The sequence below is a fragment of the Didymosphaeria variabile genome (assembly GCF_027946475.1).
Source record: "Didymosphaeria variabile strain IMI 356815 chromosome Unknown scaffold_5, whole genome shotgun sequence".
Taxonomy (NCBI): domain Eukaryota; kingdom Fungi; phylum Ascomycota; class Dothideomycetes; order Pleosporales; family Didymosphaeriaceae; genus Didymosphaeria; species Didymosphaeria variabile.
The window spans coordinates 2,915,110-2,938,638 of NW_026611624.1; the positions used below are offsets into that span (position 1 = coordinate 2,915,110).

The 23,529-nt window shown below is 53.0% G+C and overlaps 5 protein-coding genes across 5 annotated transcripts; 2 read left to right on the forward strand and 3 right to left on the reverse strand.

Annotated features, from left to right (window-relative positions):
- Positions 1–3,752: 3,752 nt before the first annotated feature.
- N0V89_007445 (uncharacterized protein) lies at positions 3,753–5,084 on the reverse strand (the record flags this gene model as incomplete). The annotated part of the gene is made up of 3 exons (XM_056216208.1): positions 3,753–3,932; positions 3,980–4,786; positions 4,839–5,084. The coding sequence occupies 3 exons, from the start codon at positions 5,082–5,084 to the stop codon at positions 3,753–3,755; spliced, it is 1,233 nt and encodes a 410-aa protein (XP_056070455.1).
- A 4,218-nt stretch (positions 5,085–9,302) lies between these two features.
- N0V89_007446 (uncharacterized protein) lies at positions 9,303–10,130 on the forward strand (the record flags this gene model as incomplete). Its single annotated transcript, XM_056216209.1, has 1 exon — positions 9,303–10,130. One exon carries the CDS (start codon positions 9,303–9,305, stop codon positions 10,128–10,130), a length of 828 nt encoding a protein of 275 aa, XP_056070456.1.
- An 8,089-nt stretch (positions 10,131–18,219) lies between these two features.
- Positions 18,220–19,237, reverse strand: N0V89_007447 (uncharacterized protein; the record flags this gene model as incomplete). The annotated part of the gene is made up of 3 exons (XM_056216210.1): positions 18,220–18,472; positions 18,522–18,687; positions 18,898–19,237. 3 exons carry the CDS (start codon positions 19,235–19,237, stop codon positions 18,220–18,222), a joined length of 759 nt encoding a protein of 252 aa, XP_056070457.1.
- Positions 19,238–21,442: 2,205 nt separating this feature from the next.
- On the forward strand, positions 21,443–22,234 carry N0V89_007448 (uncharacterized protein; the record flags this gene model as incomplete). Its single annotated transcript, XM_056216211.1, has 1 exon — positions 21,443–22,234. The coding sequence occupies one exon, from the start codon at positions 21,443–21,445 to the stop codon at positions 22,232–22,234; it is 792 nt and encodes a 263-aa protein (XP_056070458.1).
- A 390-nt stretch (positions 22,235–22,624) lies between these two features.
- Positions 22,625–23,421, reverse strand: SKI6 (Exosome non-catalytic core component; the record flags this gene model as incomplete). The annotated part of the gene is made up of 2 exons (XM_056216212.1): positions 22,625–23,084; positions 23,138–23,421. 2 exons carry the CDS (start codon positions 23,419–23,421, stop codon positions 22,625–22,627), a joined length of 744 nt encoding a protein of 247 aa, XP_056070459.1.
- Positions 23,422–23,529: the final 108 nt, after the last annotated feature.

Sequence of the window (23,529 nt, forward strand, 5' to 3'; positions counted from 1 at the left end):
GTACACCGCTTCTCATCCTAGTAGCAGCAACCACTGCAAACCGAGTTTCTGGGAGCACATCCGTAGAAGACGCTGTGGTTATGACCGGAATCACGGCATTGTTCGCCAAACCCCAATATGCATTCTCGGCCTGTACCCTCACAGCCAGCGCCTTAGCCAAGCTGCGTACCTAGGTAAGCAAAGGTAAGTATTACATGCGTCATACGCACGATCATGGTATTAGTTCGTTGAGTCGAAGACCAAAATCGTCGCCCACTAGTCTGCAGGAGCTGGTGCATTAGATGCGCAAGGATTGACTACCATAGGTATGTAGTTACCACCAACAATGAACCTGACAGAGGTAGTCTACAAAGGAAGGGACGAGCCAAGGCGGCATGATACAGCTAGGCGTTTCAACAAAAAGGGACATGCAAGCGGATATAGATTTGACACACGCGTGGGAATGAACGATGCTTCCAGACTTCGGTCGTCGCAAGCGGCAGCAAGCGATGCTACTGTATACTAAGGATCATATATTCACACGACAAGCGCGACGAGCTGGGATGATAGTGTACAGTCCGAATATCTTTCCGTGTACACTGATGAAGCACCTTTCTTGGGGTAACACGAGCAACTCGATGTCGCGCAGAAGTATACAGGCATGCATTTCTGCGGAGCCGCTAGCTTAGCCGTACCAGGGACACAAAGCGGAGACGACATTTCGTTTGATGTATGTGTCTAAGCACGTCGCTTTTGAGGTACGAGATCTACGGTCAGGCCATTGTTCCATCAAGACCCCCGGCGTCAAGGTGCTTCCGCCATTCCCAACATACGGTCAGATACATGTGTGTAATCTGCCAGTGACTGACATGCCAATAGACGAAAGCACTTGCTTCGGTGCATTCGCAGCCGAACTATCTCGTCACATCTTGCGTGCGATCCCTAGCTTTGAAAGAATACCCCGGAATTGGCTGTACCACGGGTTGTACACACTTCAGTCGAGCACCTGACGGACCGTCCGTTCGTTCGGCGGTGCAGAGAACCTCTAACAGAGATGTGATTGCCTCCTGAAAGTTTAAGTGTGAGGGTGCGCAGTATGTTACGCAGTCACCCTAGCATCTGAGTGTTACTGTTTCGAGGCATAGAAATTAATCAGCTCGATAACCATTTCTTGACAGAAAGAAGAAAAATGACTCTCTTTTTAACCCTTCGTACCGGGCCTTAGATATCGGCTTTCGATGCCTCCCGATGCACGTATATCAAATTATCTGTAAGAATATATACGCTTATGCGACAGGACGAGTCTGTGCATTGGCATTCCATCTCAAACAACTGTACTGCTCACCCCGGTGCTGCACAAAGGGCCGATGAAGCAGGAAGTCTTCAAAAACGCATTGAATGCAAACCTCGAACCGACTCTGCCCCAACCATAACAGATCAATGACAAGTTTATCTAATCTGCCTTCCTACTGAAGCAGATACCACACGATACTTGCAGGTGATGGCCACGCTACTGTTCTATGCCTGCAGGCGCCGTTTCACGAACGTTGAGCCCCGAGCCGGAACTTACCATCGGCAACCGAATCCTTCTTTATCCTCTACGTGCTATTTTGATAGCAGGTTGCAAGAGGCGAAGCAAACTGAACATGCAAGTGCGGCAGGCCTCGTATTGCGACGATCACGAAGCTATGCCCAGATCTTCTCCCGCGCAACCCCAGCCACGCCGGTAAATCACTCTTGTCTTTAGCAGTGACCCACTCAATTCGGCTGAACCGCTACATGCACGTCACACACCAACTGTCGCACGCTTCGAGCGAATCAGCAGTCAATATGCTGCGTCCTGTCCAACAGTGAGCAGATGACTGTGCTGTGCCGCTTGCGCCTATCAGCTGCGCCGCAGCCTCGTGTGACAGCTTGAACCTCCAATTTGAGGCCTCCTAAAAGGAGTTGAGATGCTCGCTCCACCATCTCGCGAGCGTGGCGCGGACAGATTGTCCATTATGCTGGCTGCCCAAGCGTCATGGCAACCTACCTCACGTACGAGTCGATGACACGTGCGAGTCTACATGAACAAATGTACGCTACGAGAAGGAGGGGTGCGAGGCGCAAAACCCTGTCTTCCTGCACTGTATCGGGATGCGGTCGGTGGTCGGCCATCGGAGGAGACTTCTGAGCATCGAAACCGACCCCCGAAATCGGTCACTTTGACATCCGACGACACTGTAGAAGTTGGCGTAAGCAATTTCACCCAGATTCTTCAAGGGTGACCTTCAATATTCTCCTCTATAGCCACGAGCGGACTAACTTGCGCGAACCAACTCAGTCTGCGAAAAGCACATGGAATACGCTACTCAATCGCAAATGACCAAAGCAAGGCTAACAATCCTACAACTATCGTCTGACCACCTCAAAGTCGAAACGAAGCGTATTGCCTAGGATCCATGTAGCGGGGCGCAAGAAACTCAACCACCCCGACGGTACCGTATCAAAAATCGTCGGGAGCTTCCAACCCGTCACACGGAACTTTACAGACACAGTGAGCGTTTGCAAGCAGCCCGTAGAACTTTCCAGGATATTTCATGTTGAGAACAAGCGAGCGTAAACTGAGCAAAGGCCCAACGTCATGTCCGCCCTTCCTTCGCGCCACAATCTTCACAGCGGCCTCAATCTTCCGCATTTAGCCAGTTTACCAGAACAGTTCCACGCATCATCCCACTTTGTCAATGTTCCCAATAGATCCCTCCATGCGTCCCTACATCCCAGACCCCTCTGTCACTCTTCACATATAATTCGCGAACCGAGCCCAGTTCTCCCCTCTCCCGCACGAGTCATGATGCCTACCTTCGTAAACCGTGCACGCCGCACATCTTCCGCGAAGAAAAAGCTAAGTACGATGGAAGACAGGAAGTTCGCCATCGCATCTTGCACACTTTGCCTCCTTCATGTTCCTGATCCTTTGTTGCAGCGCGCCGACCGTGGCCGCACCGCCCAATCACACAACACACATGTGGCAGGAACAGGAAATACAAAGCTAGCGCGGTGATGTGCGCGGGAAGACGGCGCGCCGCGGGCTGCCGTTACGGCTAGACACTATCTTCTTCAATGTGGGCTTAGATCAGGGGACGTTGCAAGGGATGAATGCTTTTGGGCTTTGAGGGGGGTCGTTGAGCAGAGCGGGCGAACTCCGCGGTGGGTGGAAAGGTGTTCGAAATGGGAGCTGAGGATATGGAAAGCGGCACAGCCGTTGCGGCGGGTGCGTGTGTAGGATACTAGCCTTGCGCTTGGGTATAGGCGCGATTGGAGGGCACAGTTCTGGCAATTCTGCCTTGCGAACGTTGTTTCAATGCGTCGCAGAGCCTTTGAGAGATTGCGTGATAGCTCTGTATCCATTGGTATGTTGTCCGGACCACTGCAAAACCTTTCACAACGTTCCCACCACATAGAAAAGCACCAGGCGATGGAATTGTCAGAATGCGATGGCTCTAGTATTGTACTTATGGTGAAAAATTCATACTTCCTAAATGAAAATGGTATTCAAAACAAGCCTCTATAGGACCGGGTATGAAGTAGGAGGTACACGCCATCATTGACGGCCGTAAAAGTATACACGTAGAGTCGTGAACCGCGCCGCAACGCCGAAGCGAAGGGGCGGTAGAACAATAAACACCTCTCTCTCGGCGCCACAAAAGACTTCTGCGTAAGACAAGGCTAGAAATATACTGACAGCGCACTGCCGTCTTGGACGGATAGGGTATAGAACAGGAACGGAACGCTTATTGAATGTGAACATATGGCATGAAGTGGTGTGCTTCCACGGGACTCATGGTGTAAGCAGCGTATGTTGGCATATGGTGCTCATAGGTCGTGTAAGGGGTTGGGCCGGGATCGATTTCGGCCCATTTGCGCGCACACTGCCGAGCGGTCCACTTCTCTGATGCACCGTACTCGAGCATCTAATGAGGTCAGTGGTAGCTTGGGACGCGTGGACGACGTTGCTCACCTTTTGGGCAATGATGTCGAACTTGCTTTGAACCCAATACTCATGCGCCATACGAAGTGCCTTGACATCGGGCTCGGTCCACACTCGCATGCGTTCACGTAGCCGCTTCAGGCGCATCTGCAACGCGGGTATCTGGTACGTCTTGCCCAGGTCTGACTGAAAGCGAGCGGCGATATCCTTCCAAGGCATGCTTTCCTCGTCTTTGAGTCTGATTAGAAGACGATCCTCGTCGCCCAGCTCGATGGTCGCTGAAGTGCTAGAGTCCGATCGTTTTCTCCTTTTGATTTGATCTGACTGGTCGTCATCATCTTCGTGGGATCGCTTCGGAACGCTTGTGCGAGAACCAGTTGGGTGGGGAGCGATTGGGGCATATAGGCGGCGTCCATTCGGCAAATCGCCCGATAAATCCATACCAGGCTCGCTGATGCGGGGACTTCGAGGGTACGTCGGGCTAGAATAAAAGTGTTGGTGCATGGTCGATCCGGAAATACCGAGCGGATTCATGGTCCAAGAAGGGTAGTCGAGGGGAGTGCTTCGAGATCGACACGGCGAAAGACCTCCGGAAAGATGGGTGGATGCGTCGGGAGAGGGTTCCTGGTGCTGACGGACGTACTCCGGCCGTGGCCCTTCGGAGCCTCGCGAGCACTGTGAAATTGGAGAGAAGTTGCCTGCTGGGTGCTCTATGCTCGATGGTGCAGACACTGCCACGTCAGATGTTGACGAGAAATGGTGGTGTGGTGAATATGGACCAGCAGACGACGGATGTGAAGGAATAAAGGGCTGGCTATATGAAAAGGCACCAAAAGTCTGCAAACGATCGGTCAGCGTGAATGGCGGGGCAAGTGAGCGCCTAACGAACCTCGTTTTGAGGGTCTGGGGCCGAAACCGAGGCGCCGAACCAACTCGAAGAGGGAGGAGCTTCTTGCGTGGGAAGCGGGCTGTCGTGCAAACGCGGGACAAAGGTAGTCAGCGACTCTGGTGTCATGGGAGTGGGCGAAGAGGCAGTAGAGGCGTAGCAGTGAGACGAGTACGGGGGCCAGGGAGAGGAGGTGGAGAGCTGCAGATGCGGCGGTGGAGGCACAGCACTCTCAAGCATGGCCGGCATGGTCACGACTGTGCCGGAGGAGGGGAAGCAGATTGGGCTGGTCTGAAAGCGCGAGAGAGAGGAGCCGTGCGTGGTATGCTTAGGCTGGGCACGGTGAGGCGTGGGAGCGGTAGCGGACTCTGATCGAAGATGTTGATGATCGGAGCAGACTGAGGAGCATCGATGGGGATATATCAATTCATGGCGATGGTAGCAGGGCCCGGCGGTCGAGCTAGCTGGAAGCTGTGGAAAGGCCTTAGTGCGACAACTCTATCGATGCCCCCGGTTCGCGGATTCTGAAGGATGAGCACGACGCACAGGCTGACCAGGGCGTGCATCTTAGCGCCTGCATGCTGGACTCCATGCTGCATCCATGCCCCACGACCCCCCGGGCCTCATGGATCATGGCTGGCGGCGCTGGAGCCGCGTGGTGGCCACGGGTCCCTGGGCTGTTGAACGGCTGCGCCCGGCCCAATGGCGCCTACAGCTGCCAGGAACGACATGCTGGGAGTCGGCGACAGACTCGACCAGCCTTGCGCCGTCTGCGGGACGCTGGCGTGCGCATCTGTAACGGGCGCGGGCGTCGTTGTGCCATGAGCATGTCACTGAGGCACCCCGAGGACGATTCACCCCCAAGCTCTGAAGTGACAATCAGCGACGCTGCTCCTTGCGCACAGGTCGGGACGGCGACCACTGGCCTCACTGGCGGCATGCTGGCGAACGTATGCTCTCTCGCTCCTCGCGGCTAGTACATCGCTGGCCGTATGATCCTTCGCGCGCGCACGTATAGCTGTCCTCGGAGCAAACGTCGCCGTCATCAGTCAATTAGCGGCACTTGAAGCCCGCAAAATCAGCCTGAAGCAGCGCGCCGTCTGAGGAAGCACCATAGTGGCCGTTGAGAACAGCCACAGCACCGGGCCGTACCCCAAAGGCCGCTAATTCGCTGCTTTTGGTGCCGCGCTCGTTTTCAACCTCAGCTCTCCAGCTGCTCTGGAGTACGAGACGGCTACGCTACCACTAGACCCACATACGTCCTCAAGCTCCTCGAGATATCTCCCGAAAGCCATGTTTGCATCCATGGCGAGGCGACTTCGCGATCCAGGCAAGGCAATCGCTGCGATGCGCACCACCACCACGGGCGTTTGTTGACCTCTCCTTCACGAGGCCCAGGTCAGCAGCTCACTGCTTCACCTGTACGCCCGCCATGCTCGCTCGCCTACCTTCGTTTTCGTGCTGTCTTACAGCTACGAAGCTCAACGGGGACCGACCACGGTGCGCCTCAACCTTGACCGCGTCAACGTCTGTGACCGAGCTATCCATCAGCCGTAGCAAGAGGGTGAATTGACGCGGCCACTGGTACCGGCAGCGACGGCTCCAACTCTCTGCGTCTGCTTGTGGACGCCTCATATAGATTGTGAACGCAGCTTCGCATCCACCTGCAGCCAGCCGCTGATTACAATGCATCGCTATGCAAATGTCTTGATCAACATCTAAGGCCCACGCCGTTTCTCAAATCACTCTCAGAGGACCACTACTGCCCCAAATCGTATCCGGGCCTGCCATCATTTTGGTGCGTGTGGGCCCAGACTAAGTTGTGGAACTCATCCATGTTCATGGACGCAGGGTCCTGCGAAACGAGGGTTTGCCATGGTCCATGTATTCGTGAGCCGCTATGTTGGCGGAGGCGGCTAAGGTAAGGCTTGCAATCTGGTTGGTTGGTTGGTCTGCCTGACCCTATCATGAGGTTGCGCTCTAACTGCGCTTTACTGGGTCCCTAGTGCGGGAATGCGACAAGCCTAAGACACTCGCTGAGCCTCCGTGTCGGTGGTCTTCAATTCGAAACCTGCACAACACGTGCTCCGACTTCCTGTTCTCAAGATGTCTCACTTGACCGCTATCGGCCCAACTGCTGACGTCTACTGGCTCCTACTTCTTGCTTGGGCCACCGGATTCCGGCAAGCCACGAAACACAGAGCCGACCTCAAGATCGCCGTCCCGAACGACACGGCGCACATTGGGAGCCCAGCACGCCCGTCAAGTTTTACCGGGACCATCGCGTGGCAATGCTTGACGTGGTGGAGATGCATGGATCCGCTGAGCATGACGGGCACCATACTGTCGGTAAAGAATATATCGCGATAGCCGCAGCTGTCGTGGCACAATTTGGCTTTGATCCGAAGTACCAGATTGCGACAGTGCAAGGTGCAGCTGCGCCATTCCCTGCTTTGCTCAGTGCAGATGCAGGTAATAGAAGCTCATGCGCTGCTAGTTTGTCGGGGATCATCTGAACAAGTATCAAGCTGGTGCCGGAGGCTATCCTAGCGACAATCGGGCATTGGCGAGCATCTAGATGCTCAATGCAACGTTTTAAGGCATGTAGTACAGCATTCGGCGGCATAGACGTGTTCGTCACCGGGGCGACTGTTGGACTGATTCCCTGCGAAGTCGACGTTCCGTGATGTACGCCTCCCATTCTGCATCGCTGATAGTAGATCCTGACGGAAAACATTCTGCCTTACGACGGAGGTTCCTCCGGGATTGGCCTTTTCCCGTTGCAATGGCGTCACAGTCGGTAGGCCCGTCAAGCTTAGTGGTTACATACCACCCTCCGATCTTGGTGGAGCAGGACGACGAACCGTTGATGCGAGCTTCTATATCGTAGATGCCGGGATTTGTAGACGTTCTGTACGTAGATACCCTGCATACTCAGGGTCCTGCGTGGCTGTTGCTCTTCCTAGCTGACAGGCGGATCCGTGAAGCCTCACGGCAAAATCTTGGACCCTGGTGGCCTAGGCGAAAATAAACTTTTACTGCCCTAAGGTTTGCAGCCAGCGCACGTACGTTTGAGCGTTGCTGCTTACCTGCATACAGCTGACTTTATTTTGTAGACATGCGCATCTGGCGCTGTGGTGTAGACACCACTGCGGACGAATACTGCGTCGTACAAGGAGGATCTCATCTCCTGTATGCGAGATCCGGTTCAGTCAGCCGTGTGCTGCCTCGACAACGTCTCGGCCAGCAACACTGCAGCTGCAGTCATGAACGGCTGCTTGCGTTACTCATATCGACGGCGTGAAGTCGCAAAGTAGACAGCCTTGGCCCCGCTATCGCATGGCAGATGACAACCGATGGAAACACAATAATCCCTCGCTGCCATAACAAGACTGCTTGCGAGGATGAGGCTGGACAGACCCACTGTGTAGTGAACGCAGGTAGGGTAGTTGCTTCGGAGGGAGGTTTAGGAAGGTACAGCTATAGCAAATGGCAAGAGCCATGGCGGGTGCGGCGCGTCCGCGATTGATCGTTACCGGCAGACAGCCGAGGGGCGGTCGCAGATGCAGGTATACTTGCAGCTGTGCCAGGGTCCAAGGTTCCTTCGGGCTGGAACACAGGGTAATGTGTTGGTAGTGGCTTTTGTCTGCACATGTAGTTGTAAACAGGCTCATCAGCTTGTCTGAGCGTCCGGATCCAAGGCGTATGTTCGTAGCATGCGTCTTGGTGTGTGGGAGAAGAGAGCGGAGAGTGTCTCGATCCAAGCTTCCTCTCCATTCCGGCGCGTGCGTGCTGGGTCGCCGGCGTGCGGAGTGATGAGACAAACGGTCGTGGAACACTCACCTGGGGTTAGAAGTGTCAGCGACACTAGGCCCACAAAGGCTAGAGGCGTGTCATACAGGCTTCGGTCCGACGACTCCACGTCCACATCAACACTCTCCAACAGCCAGACTTCTAACCAGGTAGCGAAAACGCCCCTCCTCTCAGCCCCCACGACTACCGAATCGAAGGCCGGCAGACACCACGCTGCACCTTCCTGCGCCCGCCGACGCGTGCTGGGCACATCGATCGCCGGGCTGCGCTGCTGGCCGCGTGCTGCGTAGCACCCGCTGCCCGGTATGGGCTTCAACGTCTTTCACGTCCTCGGTGACGTCTCGCACACCATCTCAAAGCTCATATTGATATGGGCTATCCATGGAAACAGCAGCGCCGAAGGTAAGTGCCCCAGTAGCTCCTTCCAAGCTTGGCTAACAAGCTCCCCAGGCGTCTCCCTCATCACTCAGGTGCTATATGCCGTCGTCTTTTGCTCGCGATACCTCGACATTTTCACCACCTCGCCCGCGCGAGATTTCGCCCACACATGGAACTTCTCACTGAAGGTGAGAAGTCGCAGAGTATACTGCTGGGCACATAGCTAAGCGCAAGCAGATATTCTACACCCTCTCTTCGTTCTACATCATATTCCTCATGACTGGTGTATATGCTCGCACAAGGGAGCGAGAGAAGGCGTGGAAATTCGGCATGTACTGCCTCGTCGCACCTATTGCCATAACTCCGTTCTGGTACTGGCTATTCCATGAGACCGTCATTGGCAAAAAAGCGTTTCTAAGGGTCATGTGGGTCTTTTCTGAGATTCTAGAAGCTGGTGCCGTGGTTCCGCAACTCTTACTTCTGCGTCAAACCACGGTGCCCACCGTCCTTGATTCCTTCTATCTAGTTGCGCTCGGAGCATACCGCTTTCTCTATATCCTCAACTGGATTACCCGTGCGACAAAAGAAGATGAATACAAGGACCCTACGTCTTGGGTTTGGGGAACCATCCAGACCGCGCTCATCCTCGATTTTGCCTGGGTGTATTGGAGCCGACAGCGAGTGAAGCTTCGACGAGGCGGAGTTGTAGACTCGGAGGATCTAGGCCGTGGCTGGCTGGTGGGTCGCTTCGTGGGTCGTAAGAGTGTCGACTTCGATTACAACGAAGAGGAGGCGCGGCCTGCTGACCAGAACGGTCGCCCAAAAAACGCCTGGGGACGGCGAGGCATCTCGGTTTCTGCAGACGAGGATGTGCATGGCGCCCCTCGCGGTAAGAATTCTGTATCTGGCAACGAGGACCCAGAAGCCCAGCCTCTAGCAGACCCTGCCGCTTTTGAGGATGATGATAGCGACGACGCTCTGGATGCGCCACCTCCAGCGGCTCGAACAACACACGAGAGTGGAGTTAGCGGCGGCGACGAGTGGAACGAAGACGTGGACGCAGATGCGCAGGAACATGAAGGAGTTCCAGAACGAACATCCTAGTACATCTTATTCCATCTGAATATTGTTACAGGTTCGATCTCCGTCTACCAAATCTGATGACAGGAACCGGCAGCACAGACGTGCAAGACACGTCCAGCATTCGGCCGCCAGCGCGCATACTGTACACTTGCTATTAGCAACACAATTGATATTTCCATTTTATCACACAACCCGCAACCGCTTTTATTTGCGTCTTTTCGTTTGGTTTCTGACCAAGTGCACGGCCATGTGTTCGATCAAATCATGTCTGTGAAGAACGTGCAACGCTCACTGAATCGGTAACCCAGACGAACGATAGCGGAAGGATCCTTCGCAACGGTCTGGCGCCCGCCGCAGCCCGTTAGCCGTCAAACAACCTTGCTCAACTCATGCGTCTAAGCGAGCTTATCTGAAACCGGATTACCCCCATGACACGCCTCTCGCTCCGACATGCTCACCTGAGGGCCGCGCAATCTTCCAACCACTCCGACTACAGTACCTGGCGAACTCATCACCGGTGTCGGAGAATGCTGTGTTACCTCAGGCTGTCCAAACTCCGCTCATTGCACACCTCTTGTACGGGCATGTGAATCACTTTTTGAACCATCGATACAGACAAATTCTCTATCGGCACTAGATCATGTCAATCGGACCGCTGCTCAAAGGTGAACATGCCCGATGTGGTATCAATCGCGTGCTACGTGTATATACTGCATAAGGGCGGCTCTTGATCCTGACGCAAACCCAAAGGCGCCATCGTTCTAACCGCTCTTTCTCTTGTGCCCCGGTGGCGCTGCGCCTACGCTACCGAGCGCCTTCGCAATATCGGTAATTCTCTACCACCCAGAGTCTATCACAATTTCAGGTTTTGAAGGCCTACTGTGAAAGAGAAGCTTGTCACGAGAAGTCACTTCACGACCAGATGAATCGGAGTAGAACTCGCCGCGACTTGTCACGAACCCCGATGCGTGGAACATCGGCGACTTCTGTCTTAATGTACCCAGATTTGCACTATGCTCATTACGGGGGTGCTCGCATTCCATGGGAGGGCTCACGGGCCGCAGGACCAGATGCACATGTATTTCTTGCAGCTGCTGACCCCTCGCTAACAGTCTCCTACTCCACACCTTGGCAGCGGTGGTAGTATTGACTACCTAACATTTGTGCTCGAGTGCACTGTGGGAGTCCGCATTGTTAGCACGGTCACGACCTGATACCACAAGGCACATTCGGTCTACTCAAATGCTTATCGCCTCTTCTTGCTTATGGAGGTCGCCTCGAAACATTTGACGATCGGGAGAACGGCATGCATTAATGTGTTTCCAGTAAGACTGTCCCGACACTGTGGCATACTCTCTGATTATCTGATACCACAAGTGAGAGGGCGTCTGTCTTACGACTATGGCGTATGCGAGTCGAACCGAGCCGAATCATTCTCGTTTCTGATTTCGCCTTTCCTCGCAGTAGGATTTATCAACGGGTATAAATTTGCCCCTCCGATTGTCGGAGGATGCGCTTGTCTGCGAGAGACTGGAATCCAGACGTGGGATATGCTCATTGCCACGCTGCAAGCGCCAGTGACAGCCACCGTACCTCGTATTGTGGATATTGAACAGACTCGGGACACAATACACAGCATGATGTCAAGTAGGATACTTTTACCTCGGTATCGAACAACCACCCACATCACGGCTCGCAGTAAAAGCCGTATACGGTGATAGGCGAAAGTTGCATTGAGCTGCGCGACTACGTGCCAACGACTAGCAGTCACTTGAGGTTTCGAGGCCATCGGCAGTATCGACCCGCTATTGTGCTCAAGAGATACTCGCCTCAACGACCGAAGCGCATCAGCGAAGCGGTGATGACTTGATCGTTGACTATTGTCGACTCGGGCGGGTAGGTCTGAAAAGTGCAGACCGTCCAACTGCCTCGTAAGGCTAGGTGATAGGCAGTCGCATCGTTAGTCGGGCGCTTTGGTCGTCATACGCAGGAGTAGCTTTACCACGTTATCGGTCGGTTGTATCATGTTCAGAGAAAGAGACCCATCGCTACGGGTAGGAAGGCATTGAACTCAACCCACGGGGCGCTCCCCATGAGTTAACCGCTCTAAGGGCCCAGGCCTGGGCGCGGCAATGCATGGTATGACTGTTTTTATCTAACGACTGTTGGTATTGTAAGGAATGGTGAGAATAGCAGGTCCAAAACTATGGCGTTCCAGCAGCAGAATCACGAACGGGGCTCTCCACATGGTGAGGGGGTCCGGACGTTGCTGCGGGTTCATGCCCGTACGGTGGTGGAGTTCGTTCATCCCCCACAGAGGCCCACATGCTGTCGAGGCAAAAAACAAGTTTACATGTGTGGCATCCATCCTCAACAATCCAGATGCTCCAAACAAAAAGCTCCCAGGCATGAACGTGCTTGCTGACCGGATCTGACAGATCAGATAATCTATCCAAGCTGCGATGCATAGAGCCTTTCTTTTCTGGGCTGCGGACGAGACGGGCAGATTAGCGAGACGCCGTGAACGTAGGGCGAGACGTTTGTGGAGTGCGTGCATGCATCCACACCGACCCAGGTCGCCCACGACTCCCCACGCGGCGGAAGCCACTCCATCTGCGGCGCGCTCATCTCAATACCGCGTGCAGTGGTGGCCCACTTCGCCAAAGGCCTGCGCACGCCAGCGTGTCCGCCGTATTCGCGAGGCTATCGCCAATTTGCCTCGAGGCCACTGGTGTAGACGCATTGCCTTCCTTCGTGAGGTCAACGGACGCCTCTTTACCCACACGTTCAACACCATCTCATGCATGGCGACCAATAGCCAGAGCGCCGGATATTCCATACGCCATGCGTGCCGTTATCTCGAGGTCAGACAGGTCGGTCGGAAAGGGTGCATCGTGTTCGACGGCCCATCCCGCACGCCGATGGACCTGTTTCGCTTGACTTGCTTTTGGCTTGCATGCCGCTGCTGACTCGCTTCCGCCCGCGCCGACCGGCAGTCTTCCGCTCTTGGAACCAAACGAAGAACCATGGCCACTCACAGCCGCGAGGGAGCTCGCTGCCGTGAAGCTTTGACACCCAGGAGTCCTCTTATCCCTGCAGTCATCCCGGGCGCCATTAGCCACAGCTCTGTCCTGAGACGGCACGCCTAACCGCAGAACTTACTGCTTAGTTCCCAATTAACCACCTTTCCCACCGTATTAGGAAAATGTTCAATTCTTCGGACACCGAAACGAAGTAGGGGTCAACCACAACGGCGGGATTGCGTCTTCTGAGGCGTTTCCAGAATTCTTGGTGACTTTTGTCATGTGTCTGATGGGCAGCTGAGTAGGTTTGCATCATGGCTGAGTGATGAGAGTAGCGGTGAACGCTCGCACTGTACTACATTAGCCGCGAGAGCCCATTGTTGCACACACCCTTCCAAATTGATACGCATTGCTTCGTACTGTTGACCGTCAGTAGTCCTAGGCTGGTCTCAGTGCGCATGCATCGTAAACAGCTACCTATGGTACACTACTGACCCTATTCATTGGTGAGTCCAAGAGATCGAACGGTGTGTCTGGAGGCTGACCGCTAATTCGGATTTCCAGCAAACGGCTGTCACCATGGCATGGAGGTTGATCGACTGTCGTGCACTGAATGGCTTCTCCACCGCCAGTCCGGGCCGCCTGTCTTGTGCGACCCGAGTTTGAGGTCGGACATGGGCGGAAGCGAACGGCATCAAGTACACCCACGCATCAGGACCGTACTACGACTTCACTACAGCATGCTAACGCAGCATCAAGATGACATCCTGCGTCTGCTGAAATAAGCCAAGGACTTTGACCCATAAGAAGTCCTTGCTCCTTCGTCCGCCTTCTTCGTCCTCCGTATCTCGCATTCCCTTCACTCTCACCTCACCTCCGCTCCGCAATCGGACCGGTCATTCTCTCACACCCGCCTCCCCGTCATATCGGCCCTGCATGCAGCACGCGGGCAGGGCGGGCTCGGCGCATGTGTACCTTGCACGTCTGCCATGTCATCTATTCATTCGTTCTCCAATCACTCCCATGTCTCCATCTCGCAGCTACGCGAAGTCCGAAAAGGTCCACGAAATCGCTAGCCCCTTCGGGTGTCCCAGGATGGCCTGCTCTCGGGGACCAAATCCGAGGCCGAGGTGAGCGATTCGCATGGTAGGCGGCAGCTGCGGTCGCACATGGCGGTGATCTGCCGCGTGGGCAGCACATAAGGCGGGGAAACCACGTGTTTTGAACCCCAAATAGCACGCGAAAGAGCGGGCTTGGTGGGATCGGTGTAGTCCTAGTCTCTTCCAGAAGAACTGTAAGCGGTCGCCAATCTCACCGCCAGACTAGGGTACGAAGAGCTGCGGAGTCAGCGCTGATATCCTTTTGCCTTGCGATGATGTTTGGAAAGATAGTCATACGACTGCCTCCTTTACAATGCGTCGTGCACGAGTATGCATCCGATAGGCGCAATGACCACAAAATATTGTGCCCCTTATACATGACGCATCTTCAAGGAACCAAGAATCGTCATGCTGTTGTCACGTTAGGGTAGACTTGAAGGGTAGTCCTATTAGGCGAAGCGGCTCAGCGGTCCCCGGCTATACTCATACCTTGTCATGGGAGCCAATCGTACCCATACATGGCTTGCAGGCCACATGGCACGGTCTGCGAGCGTGCGGCGTAGACATAGGTACATACCAGGAGATCCGGTACGTGATAAGATATCGTAGCCATGGGAGGTACTCGAAGTCCCGTAAACCGAGCTCTCGGTATGCGAGGGTAATTTAACGCGTTTATGGAAGGAAAATCGGTCACCTTCTAAAGCGTGGTAGAGCCTCATTGACGATACTCGTAAGTCTCTGTCTTGAGATAGTTCATCCAGGGACAATTAAATCCTACTTGCCAGCTTTTCAAATGAGACTACCGCGCTTCTATCCTAGTGAAGCCTCGCGAAGCATGAGTCTTTCGTACCATCAAAGTCAGCTCCTTCATCCCATCGCGTTCGTGGATCACTCCATCATCCCACGTTTACAATCATTGTTGCACAAGCCTCTACACCGGAGTCTTCTCCGTCGATCAGCGGAGCCGTGCACACACGTATAACCGAAACTTCTTAAGATACAGCGGAAGCTAGGCGTCGGTCTCCGATACTACCTTACCATCCCATGAGAATTTAGTCCTCGTCCCATGGAAAGCTAAAGAGTAGTGGCATTCCTATCTTTGGCTGCGTGGGACGAGATTAGGATCCGTGACTGTTGAAGTTAGATTGAAGCGAGTCGACGAGTGTGAACATGGTGGAGCTGGAGGGAGCACAGATATAGGCTTTGGGCGTTACGATTGAGATCATGTTTGTGCAGAATCATGTTGCAGTTGGACTAAGAGAGCAACTTTGACTTCATAAGGAATGCTATTGAATGTACATTAACGCCCAGTGTTTTGAAGCATGAAATGCTATGTATGCGAACAACTGGCTTAACCACGATAAGACAGGTATCCATCGGTAAGAGGCGGCGGCTAGAACAGTAACTTGTACCTGCGTACCGTGGGTCGCAGTAAGCGCTTTTTAATTTTATTCAAAGCTCCGGGCATAATCAGCAATTGATCCGACCCAAGATGATCGCACTGATTGTATATATCAGTTTATCTTACGATGACCGTTCAACGAAAAGAATAGTGACACTATTGGATGTTCGCTTTGCCATTTGTTGTAAACCACTCCACCCCAAGACTACTCCATGGAGCTTGTCATCCGTGTATGGCTGCTACGTATGTTCCCGTCCATACCATGTCTTGAACCCCTGCACCTGTGCCTAGAAACTATGCGTTGTATAATCGTGCTCTCTATGTTTTCCTTGCCCGGATGCAGTTACTGCTGACCATTAGGCTTGATAAATTTACGAAATAGTGGACGCTCAGATCGTTATTCGGATGACTCAACTTCTACAAACGGAAATACAATGCCTTGTATAGATTTTGGTACCCAGTATTACCCTAGGTTGAGCTATGCAAATTCCAAACATCGCCACTGTACTGTGCGTCGCCTGGTAGAGCTCAAAGCCGCACGTCAAAATCCCACGCCAGCACTAGCATAGCCAATATCGGTGCTGTACAAAAGTTCTTCTGCCATCTTTCCATGGAAAAACACCTTTTCATATATTTCAGCTAATCTATACACCATAGAAGGCTGGTTGTTACCCTATTCACTTTAGCACACTGTATTTAATAGATTAGTACCCTATTTTAGCGTCTACTAGGTCTAAAAAGTTAGATTTAATAGTATCTAGGTAATGCCTAGCCTCCTATGGTGTATAGATTAGCTGAAAATGTATGAGAAGGTATTTTCCCCATAGAAAGATGGCGGAGGAACTTTTTGTATAGCACAATATTGGCAACGTCCCATTAGTGTTGTCTCCATACTGAAGTCCTTATGGAACCCCGCAGCTCCTCCTCCAACGTTGACTTTGCCTGTAGCCCTAGATAGAAGAGTCAAGACAGCAATGAGACACAAAAAGCCTGAGTCATGTAGTACCACCAGGGCGAAAGTGCAAGACATGAATGGAGTGACACTTCCCACCAACTTTCAAATCTTTGGTGTCAGGAGCGTGAATCGAAGCCGGCCGGTGACATCCGGTGACAGTGAGCACTCCAGAAAAGCTTCTTTAGGACTTTATCCTTGGTAATAAGTTGAAGGGGACTAGATAACGTAGGTTTTATGTAAAGACTCAAGTGTAGTGTTCTCGGAGAAGCGACGTCTTTAGTATATTTAATCAAAGGAGTGGGTATTATCTTAGTCCTTGAAGCTGCTTTACTTTTGCATCGAGATACTTGACCGGTTATAAGATCAGCTGTGCGTATCAATACTCTCTGGTTTGCCAGGGAACAATTGGAGTTTGACTATGTGCGACATACGGAGGACACATAGATCAACTTCAATTCAGAAGTTCATATAGTGGTGTGGGATTACTTGCAAGTATCTCAAGTGCAGATGATGCGAATGGTAGACGTCTTTCACACGCTGTCCTGGTGACGCGGTTTGCAACTTTTCAACGTCCCGTCCAAACGGAATCGCCGACATGATATGTTTCTACGAAGATCGGCAACACTATCGAACGAGAGTAACAAATCAATGCCGTGAATTCTTCTGCGGTCCGATAAGGATAAGCAGGATGAGGTAGTCGATGTGAAGTGTGTAACAGTCCCCAACAGCTAAGCTAACTATCTGCACAATCTACGTCGCTTGAAACGCACCATTTGAGCATCACGCGGAGGCGATCTGGCCTGCACTTCACTGCCATACTCATAGAGATTGGCATGGCTTGAGGGAACGTGCGTGTAAGCTCAAGATAAGTGGGCTGAGAGGTGTGCGTGATATATTGAAAAGATGAGCAGATATTGCTCGTTAACCATTGATAAATGGAAGCCTTGCCAAAGCTGCAGTCTTACGAAGCGACGAACTAAGAGCCTTTGCGCACTACACTGAGACCGCTCAGTTGCGGCATAAGGGCCCTGTTAGTAATTCTGCGACGCGTCGCCGTGAGAAATTGATTAGTGGAGATATGGGGACTGACACGACGTAGGAAAATTTTGCTTCATATACCAAATGCTATGCGATGTTGGTATAGCTCAAGACGGTAGGTGCATGAATTACCAAACTTGAGTAGCGTATGCCGAGTCTCATCAGGCATAATCTGGATATTCATCTTGAAACACGGTCAAGACAAAGCAGAAGACGCGTGTAGACTGAAACTTTGCACGTGAAACTGGCCGCAGATAGAATCAACAAGACACAATCGAGGAACGGTATGACGTCAGAAACTGCACAGTGAGATTCTGAACGTTATCATCATTACTCTTGAGGATTTTACCATGTGCGAAACAACGATTGGATGTCAAGCAAAGACAAACATGGACAATTGAGGGTATCAAAAACTAGCAAATAAGTTTGAACATGAAGGCTACCACTGATCATCCCCTCTGCACTGAGACAGGCGAAGGATGTGGTAGTGCCGGACTATCAATGATCGCACGGTGGGCTCGATCCCATAGGTACATTCGGTTTGCCGATCCACGTCGACGCGTTGGCTGAGGGTCTCGCACATTGAATAGATTTAGAGAGCGAGAAGTACGGGGCTGCTTTCGTTCTTTTTGTTCGCGTTGCTGGCCGCATCGGCGCCGCTGTTCTTCCCTTTCTTGCCCTTGCCCTTGTTGCCGCTCCCACCGGTCGTCGTACCGTTCGCAGCCTGGGTAGAATTTCCTCCAGCCGTGGTAGCAGCTTGAGAAGCGTTGCCTGCGGCCGGAGGAGCAGCGGGAGGAGCAGCGCCGCCACCTCCGGCAGCATCCTCTGCTGGAGCTGGGACGAAACTCAAGAAGATGTCAGACAACCTTTGATGTGAGCGGAGTGTCTACTTACGCAGCATTGGTCAATTCGATCTGACTTGTTGTCCCGCCAGCTATGGCCGTTCCGTCAGTCGATTTATCGGTACCTTGCGCTGCTTTGACGAAGTCAAGGACCTGTTGCGGGCCGGTAGGATTGATGATCATGACCTGTCCTTCCTGGCAGTGGGGTCCCGTAGCACCTACAATTCTTAGCTTGAAGGAATGACAACCATACTTTTTGGATCTTACAAAACATGAACATAGGGTCAGTGTTTGAGACAACCATGCTGAATGTGCCAACTGAGGTTTGACCTAAAGCGCCGGTAAAGGTTAGTGTGAGCTAATATAGTCAAGGTGGGTAGCTCGCATGTCTAAAAAGACATCCTCTGTGTATCTAGGAGCCTGCATACCATCTTGGAAGGGAATGTGGCCACTATTCACGCCGCCGTTCAAAGGTGTGCATGGCGCCTCCGGAGTGCTCTGGGTTGCGGTGTGGTTGCCGTTGCTGAACTGGTATTGTACGATGTCGCCAACAGCAGCAGTCACAGAATTAGGATTGAAAGTGTCTTGTGGCCCCCCGACTACCACTGGAATGACTTTGGCCTGTCGTGCTTTGAGGTCGTTAGTCACTGGACCGCCTTGCATGGTAGGACTTGGCTCACCTCGCAGACCGGAAGTGCCAAGCATAGGCTCCGCAGGCAGAGCGCTTACGGACGCTGCCAGCAGAAAAGAACTCAACGTCAGCTGCATGGCTTCTATATGGTGTGATAGAAATTGACAAAGTGGAGCTCGAAAGAACTGATAATACCGTTCAACGGCCTGAAAAAAAAAGTTATTAATCAAAAGGCTGTTCTACAGCTAGAGGTCAACTCGAAATGAAGCTAGAAAGGAACGACGAGAGAAGAGCGTAAGGGAGGGACGGAGATGCAGGAGAACCGTCTGCACCATTGTATATAACGGAGGGTGGAGCACCGGCAGGTCTCGGGCTCCGCGTCGCCCAACAAAGAAGTCCTCTGATAGCAGACAAAACCAAACGAGTGCATGAAACCTGGGTTGAGTCCCCTTTGTGGGCTTGGTAGCAGGAGAAGGACGCGTAGTATGACGGACATAAGCGGCTGCACGCTCTCAGACTACAACTGCCAAAACGTCGCATGTTGCACCAAACGGCCAAGGCGTAATTCTGAGCCTTGGTGCCTGTCCCGCATAAGGTGGTGAGGTTGTACAATGGTATAGCGCCGTTTGAGAAGGTAGAAGAGTGGTGGGGCTACATCGGGCGCTTGTTCTTTGCCGAGTGCGTGATTGCTGTTTGGAAACCTTGCGTGCCCAGGCAACACAGCAAGGAAAGCCTAGTGTGTTATAAGAGATGCCGATATGCCGCAAAGCAAGCTGGCGTTTCCGCGCGGCATTTCGATTAAGACGCGCGCCTCAGGTCGGACAGGATTGAGGATGCACGACGAGAGTTGGCGCCGTAAGCGCTCGAGAGGTGGCGTAGGTTGGCGGACAAGCTCCAGAACACATACAGGTACGGATGTTATGCAAGAGCACGACCGGAGGTTCTCATGAGGACGGCAAGTCTTCTAGAAGTATCACGCGATTTCATGGCGATGATGTTGGCCATGTTTCGAGAGGAAACGCTGGCGTGGCTGAGCCGGGCCCAAGGCAAGCATTCGCGAGATGCCAAGCTCCTCTCTCCACCGGGCTAGCGCGCTCGGAAAGAGCACCAGGGCCACGGCAGTTGGAAGAACGGAACGGTCACGACTTCACCAACGGAACAGTGAGCAATTGCTTCTGCCCGGCTGCCCTCTTGGATACATCTCATCGTCTGTACGCAGGGCCGTCTGGCCGGCGTTGTGTATACTCAGCAATCGCCCGGTCTTGTGGCCATGATTCGCCTATTTACCCTATTTCCTGGTAGAACACCAAGACGCCATGCGCACGCCTTCGTTGTGTAACGAGGAACTTTGGCGACTTGGTATCCAAGGTAGACGGCGACTACCACATTTTGCAGTATCCATCCGAGGACGAGCGGTCATCGCAAGCATGAGCGGAGCACATGCCCAAGGATGGTTGATAAGTGCATTCAATCACGCCGCAAAGCGATTGTGAGTTTCAACGCACTATATTTCACATTTCCATTCGGCAAACTAGATTGCCATCAACCGCTTTGGAACGGTCCGACTTCACGTCAGCCAGAATTGCCGACCAGGATCCTCAAGCCAAGCCCAGCATTACCGCCTCGACCTCTACGCTGGCTGCCACTCCATCAAATTTGGGGCCACCGCCCATATTCCTAAGAGCGTCACCTCAACGCCTAGATTGCAAGCATCGCTCGTGTTCATCAACTGTTGTCGTTTTTAGGAAGGTAATAGCGAGATCCGTTAGCTATCATCGCACTGACTCGTACCGGGCACACGTTCGTCGCATCCGAGATCTACCACGTCGGGCTTCCAGCGCAAGCTTGCGAACCATCTATCGTTCATCGTTTAGGGACGCGGTACCGTAACACAACGTTTCTTTCTCCCTAGCGACACGCGCGGATAGTTTCCACGCTCTTAGTAGTTGGATATCGTTCCGCGCCGCCAAGCGAATTTACCCTGATGACTCGGTAAGAGCGAATTCCTGATAGGGATGTGACAGTCCTCGCACGCGCGCTGCTGACGTTGGGCGAAAGGCGAGAGTGCATGCAAAGGTCGAGTCTGAGCTCGTAGACGTCGCTTCTGCGTGCCTTCTTTCACCTTTACCTTTAATGAGTTCACTTGAGGTCGAGGGCTCGAGCTTTAGGATCACCTGTCACTAGTGTAAAAGACAGTGGCCTTGGTCTACATAAAAGACTTCCCTGCAAGTCTGCACCCCTGCTACTGACCCTCGCCACTCTCTGCCCTTCCTTGCTGGTGTTGTCTACCCTCGACCATACCACCAAAGAACATATTTAAGTTTATATACCTAATCATTACAATGGGTGTCTCACGGTTCCTGGATCGCGTCGTTGCTGCAGTGGCGCTCGTGTCCGTCGTGGTTGCCCGCCCAGCGCCGGTCCAGGTCGATGGGTGTGGACCCTCAGGTAAAGTTGAAACGTTTGAACCGCCGAAACATCTACTGATCTTCTCTCTTCTAGCTGTGAAGCTTCGCGACCCGCCTACCTTTCCAGGCGTGAACCCCTCTCCGTCCTGGACACCTCCTCCCATCGGCTGGATCTTCAAGCCTTGGAACCAGGTTCTTACCAGCAACTCCCAAGCCGCCCAACTTCGGAACTTCCAATGGGATCCTACTCCTGTCACTGACTCGGACCCGACCGGTCCTATCAACGATCTCTCATCCTTCCAAATTCCCGGCAACGACACCGTCTTTACTTCATACGGCGTTGCAATCCCCAATGATACTTACGTCGCCGTACTCGACTACCGCGGTACCGGGATCCTCGAGAACGCCACTTCGCAGTACAGCTGGCTCGGCTGGGGCTGCGATGGCAACGGAATCGAGTACTACGTATCCTATTCTACTGCTGCGGAGGCTAGTGGCACGCCGGCGGGCATCGACGTCATGAGCCTTGTCGATACCGGGCTGGACCAAGCAACAACTGACAGGATTGTCGCGATCCTTAAGCAGTCAGAGAGCGAGGAGATCCGTAATATTGCGGAGACGTTCGTGGAGAATATTCAGGATGGCGGACGCCAAGGTTTGGGTCGCATCACCGAGTGCGACGATGAGTGCAAGACCAACAAGGACTTGATTGGGATCATTGGCTAGGTGCTTTGATTCTGTCGAGCTGGCAAGAGTAGGTGATCCTACTTGTAGTGATCAGCATTTGGCCGGTCACTTGAGCGAAATACCCCTTCAACGACAGAGTAGATGCGTACAAAATCAAATTTGTCACACATCTTGCATGTATAATTACGGTGAAAAGGCATTCAGCTTGTCCACCTTACCTTTCCACTATCTTCTCGACCTGTCAGCTTACGCATTCCATCACTGGGTTCACGCACTGGATTGAAATCCTAGCGTGTCTCCTGATCATGGGCCCAGCTCTATGAGCTACCACATCTGTGGTGCTGGTCGCTATGTCGTTCGCTCATTGCGTAGTCATCAAGCGAGTGCCGTTTGGGTATCGTCTATCTCTTCACCTGCTGCACCTCGTGATCATGAGAACCTTTGGCCGTACTCCTTGACCACTCTGTCTAATATTTCCCTCATCCTCTTGCACCCATCAATTCCCACAGCGAGCATACCTTCTACGCGCTCCATCCTCACCCTAGTCTCCATGATCAACACCGATACCCGGTCGCTCCTGCCTAATGTGCCAACTGTCAAGAAAGATAGCTCTTGTTCTTCCAAATTATTAAGATCGAGCAGAGGGTCGGAGTTGTCGGACTCGGCGGATGTTGCTGAGGAGGCCGCTGTGCATGCAACGAGATAATCTGTCATGGGGATACCGGCGTCGATGAGGGCAAGTGTCGCCGCATTTATACAAGCAGCGAGGAGTGAGCCATCTTGTGAGAGGATGTGGATGTTTAGAGTTATCGTCGAGTGCGGGTAGAGGTGTGTAAGCAGTAGTGATGAATAGGCGGTTTCCAGTGTATGCTGCATCTCCGACGTGCGTCTGCATGTACAATCAGTCCACCGATGACACTTCAAGAGTCTGGGTTTCCTCACTTGTCGTTCTTCCTCTTGCGCCTCTCCAGGCCACTGAAGCCTGCAAAGCCAATCTCCACCTCTACCTTCGCCTCGTTGTCTTTCCCTCCCCGCTGCCCCGATTGACGACCCTCTGCTGGTCCGGTGACGGTGCAGAGAACTTTTGTATTGCCCATCTCGAGGTACGAAGACCCATCAGCGGCGGCCTGGGTACTTATTTGGGCATGTATGTTGCGGAGCTCGTTCCATCTACGGCCGTCTAGGCGGAGGAGCGCGAGCGAGTAGGTGGATGTGTCGAGCGGCATTGTGGCATATCACAAATGTAGGTCCCTCAGATTCATGAAGTTGTTCAGGACAGATCTAGTATTCTCGCGAAGTCGTAATGGGCGTAAATCATCGATATTTCGATGTGG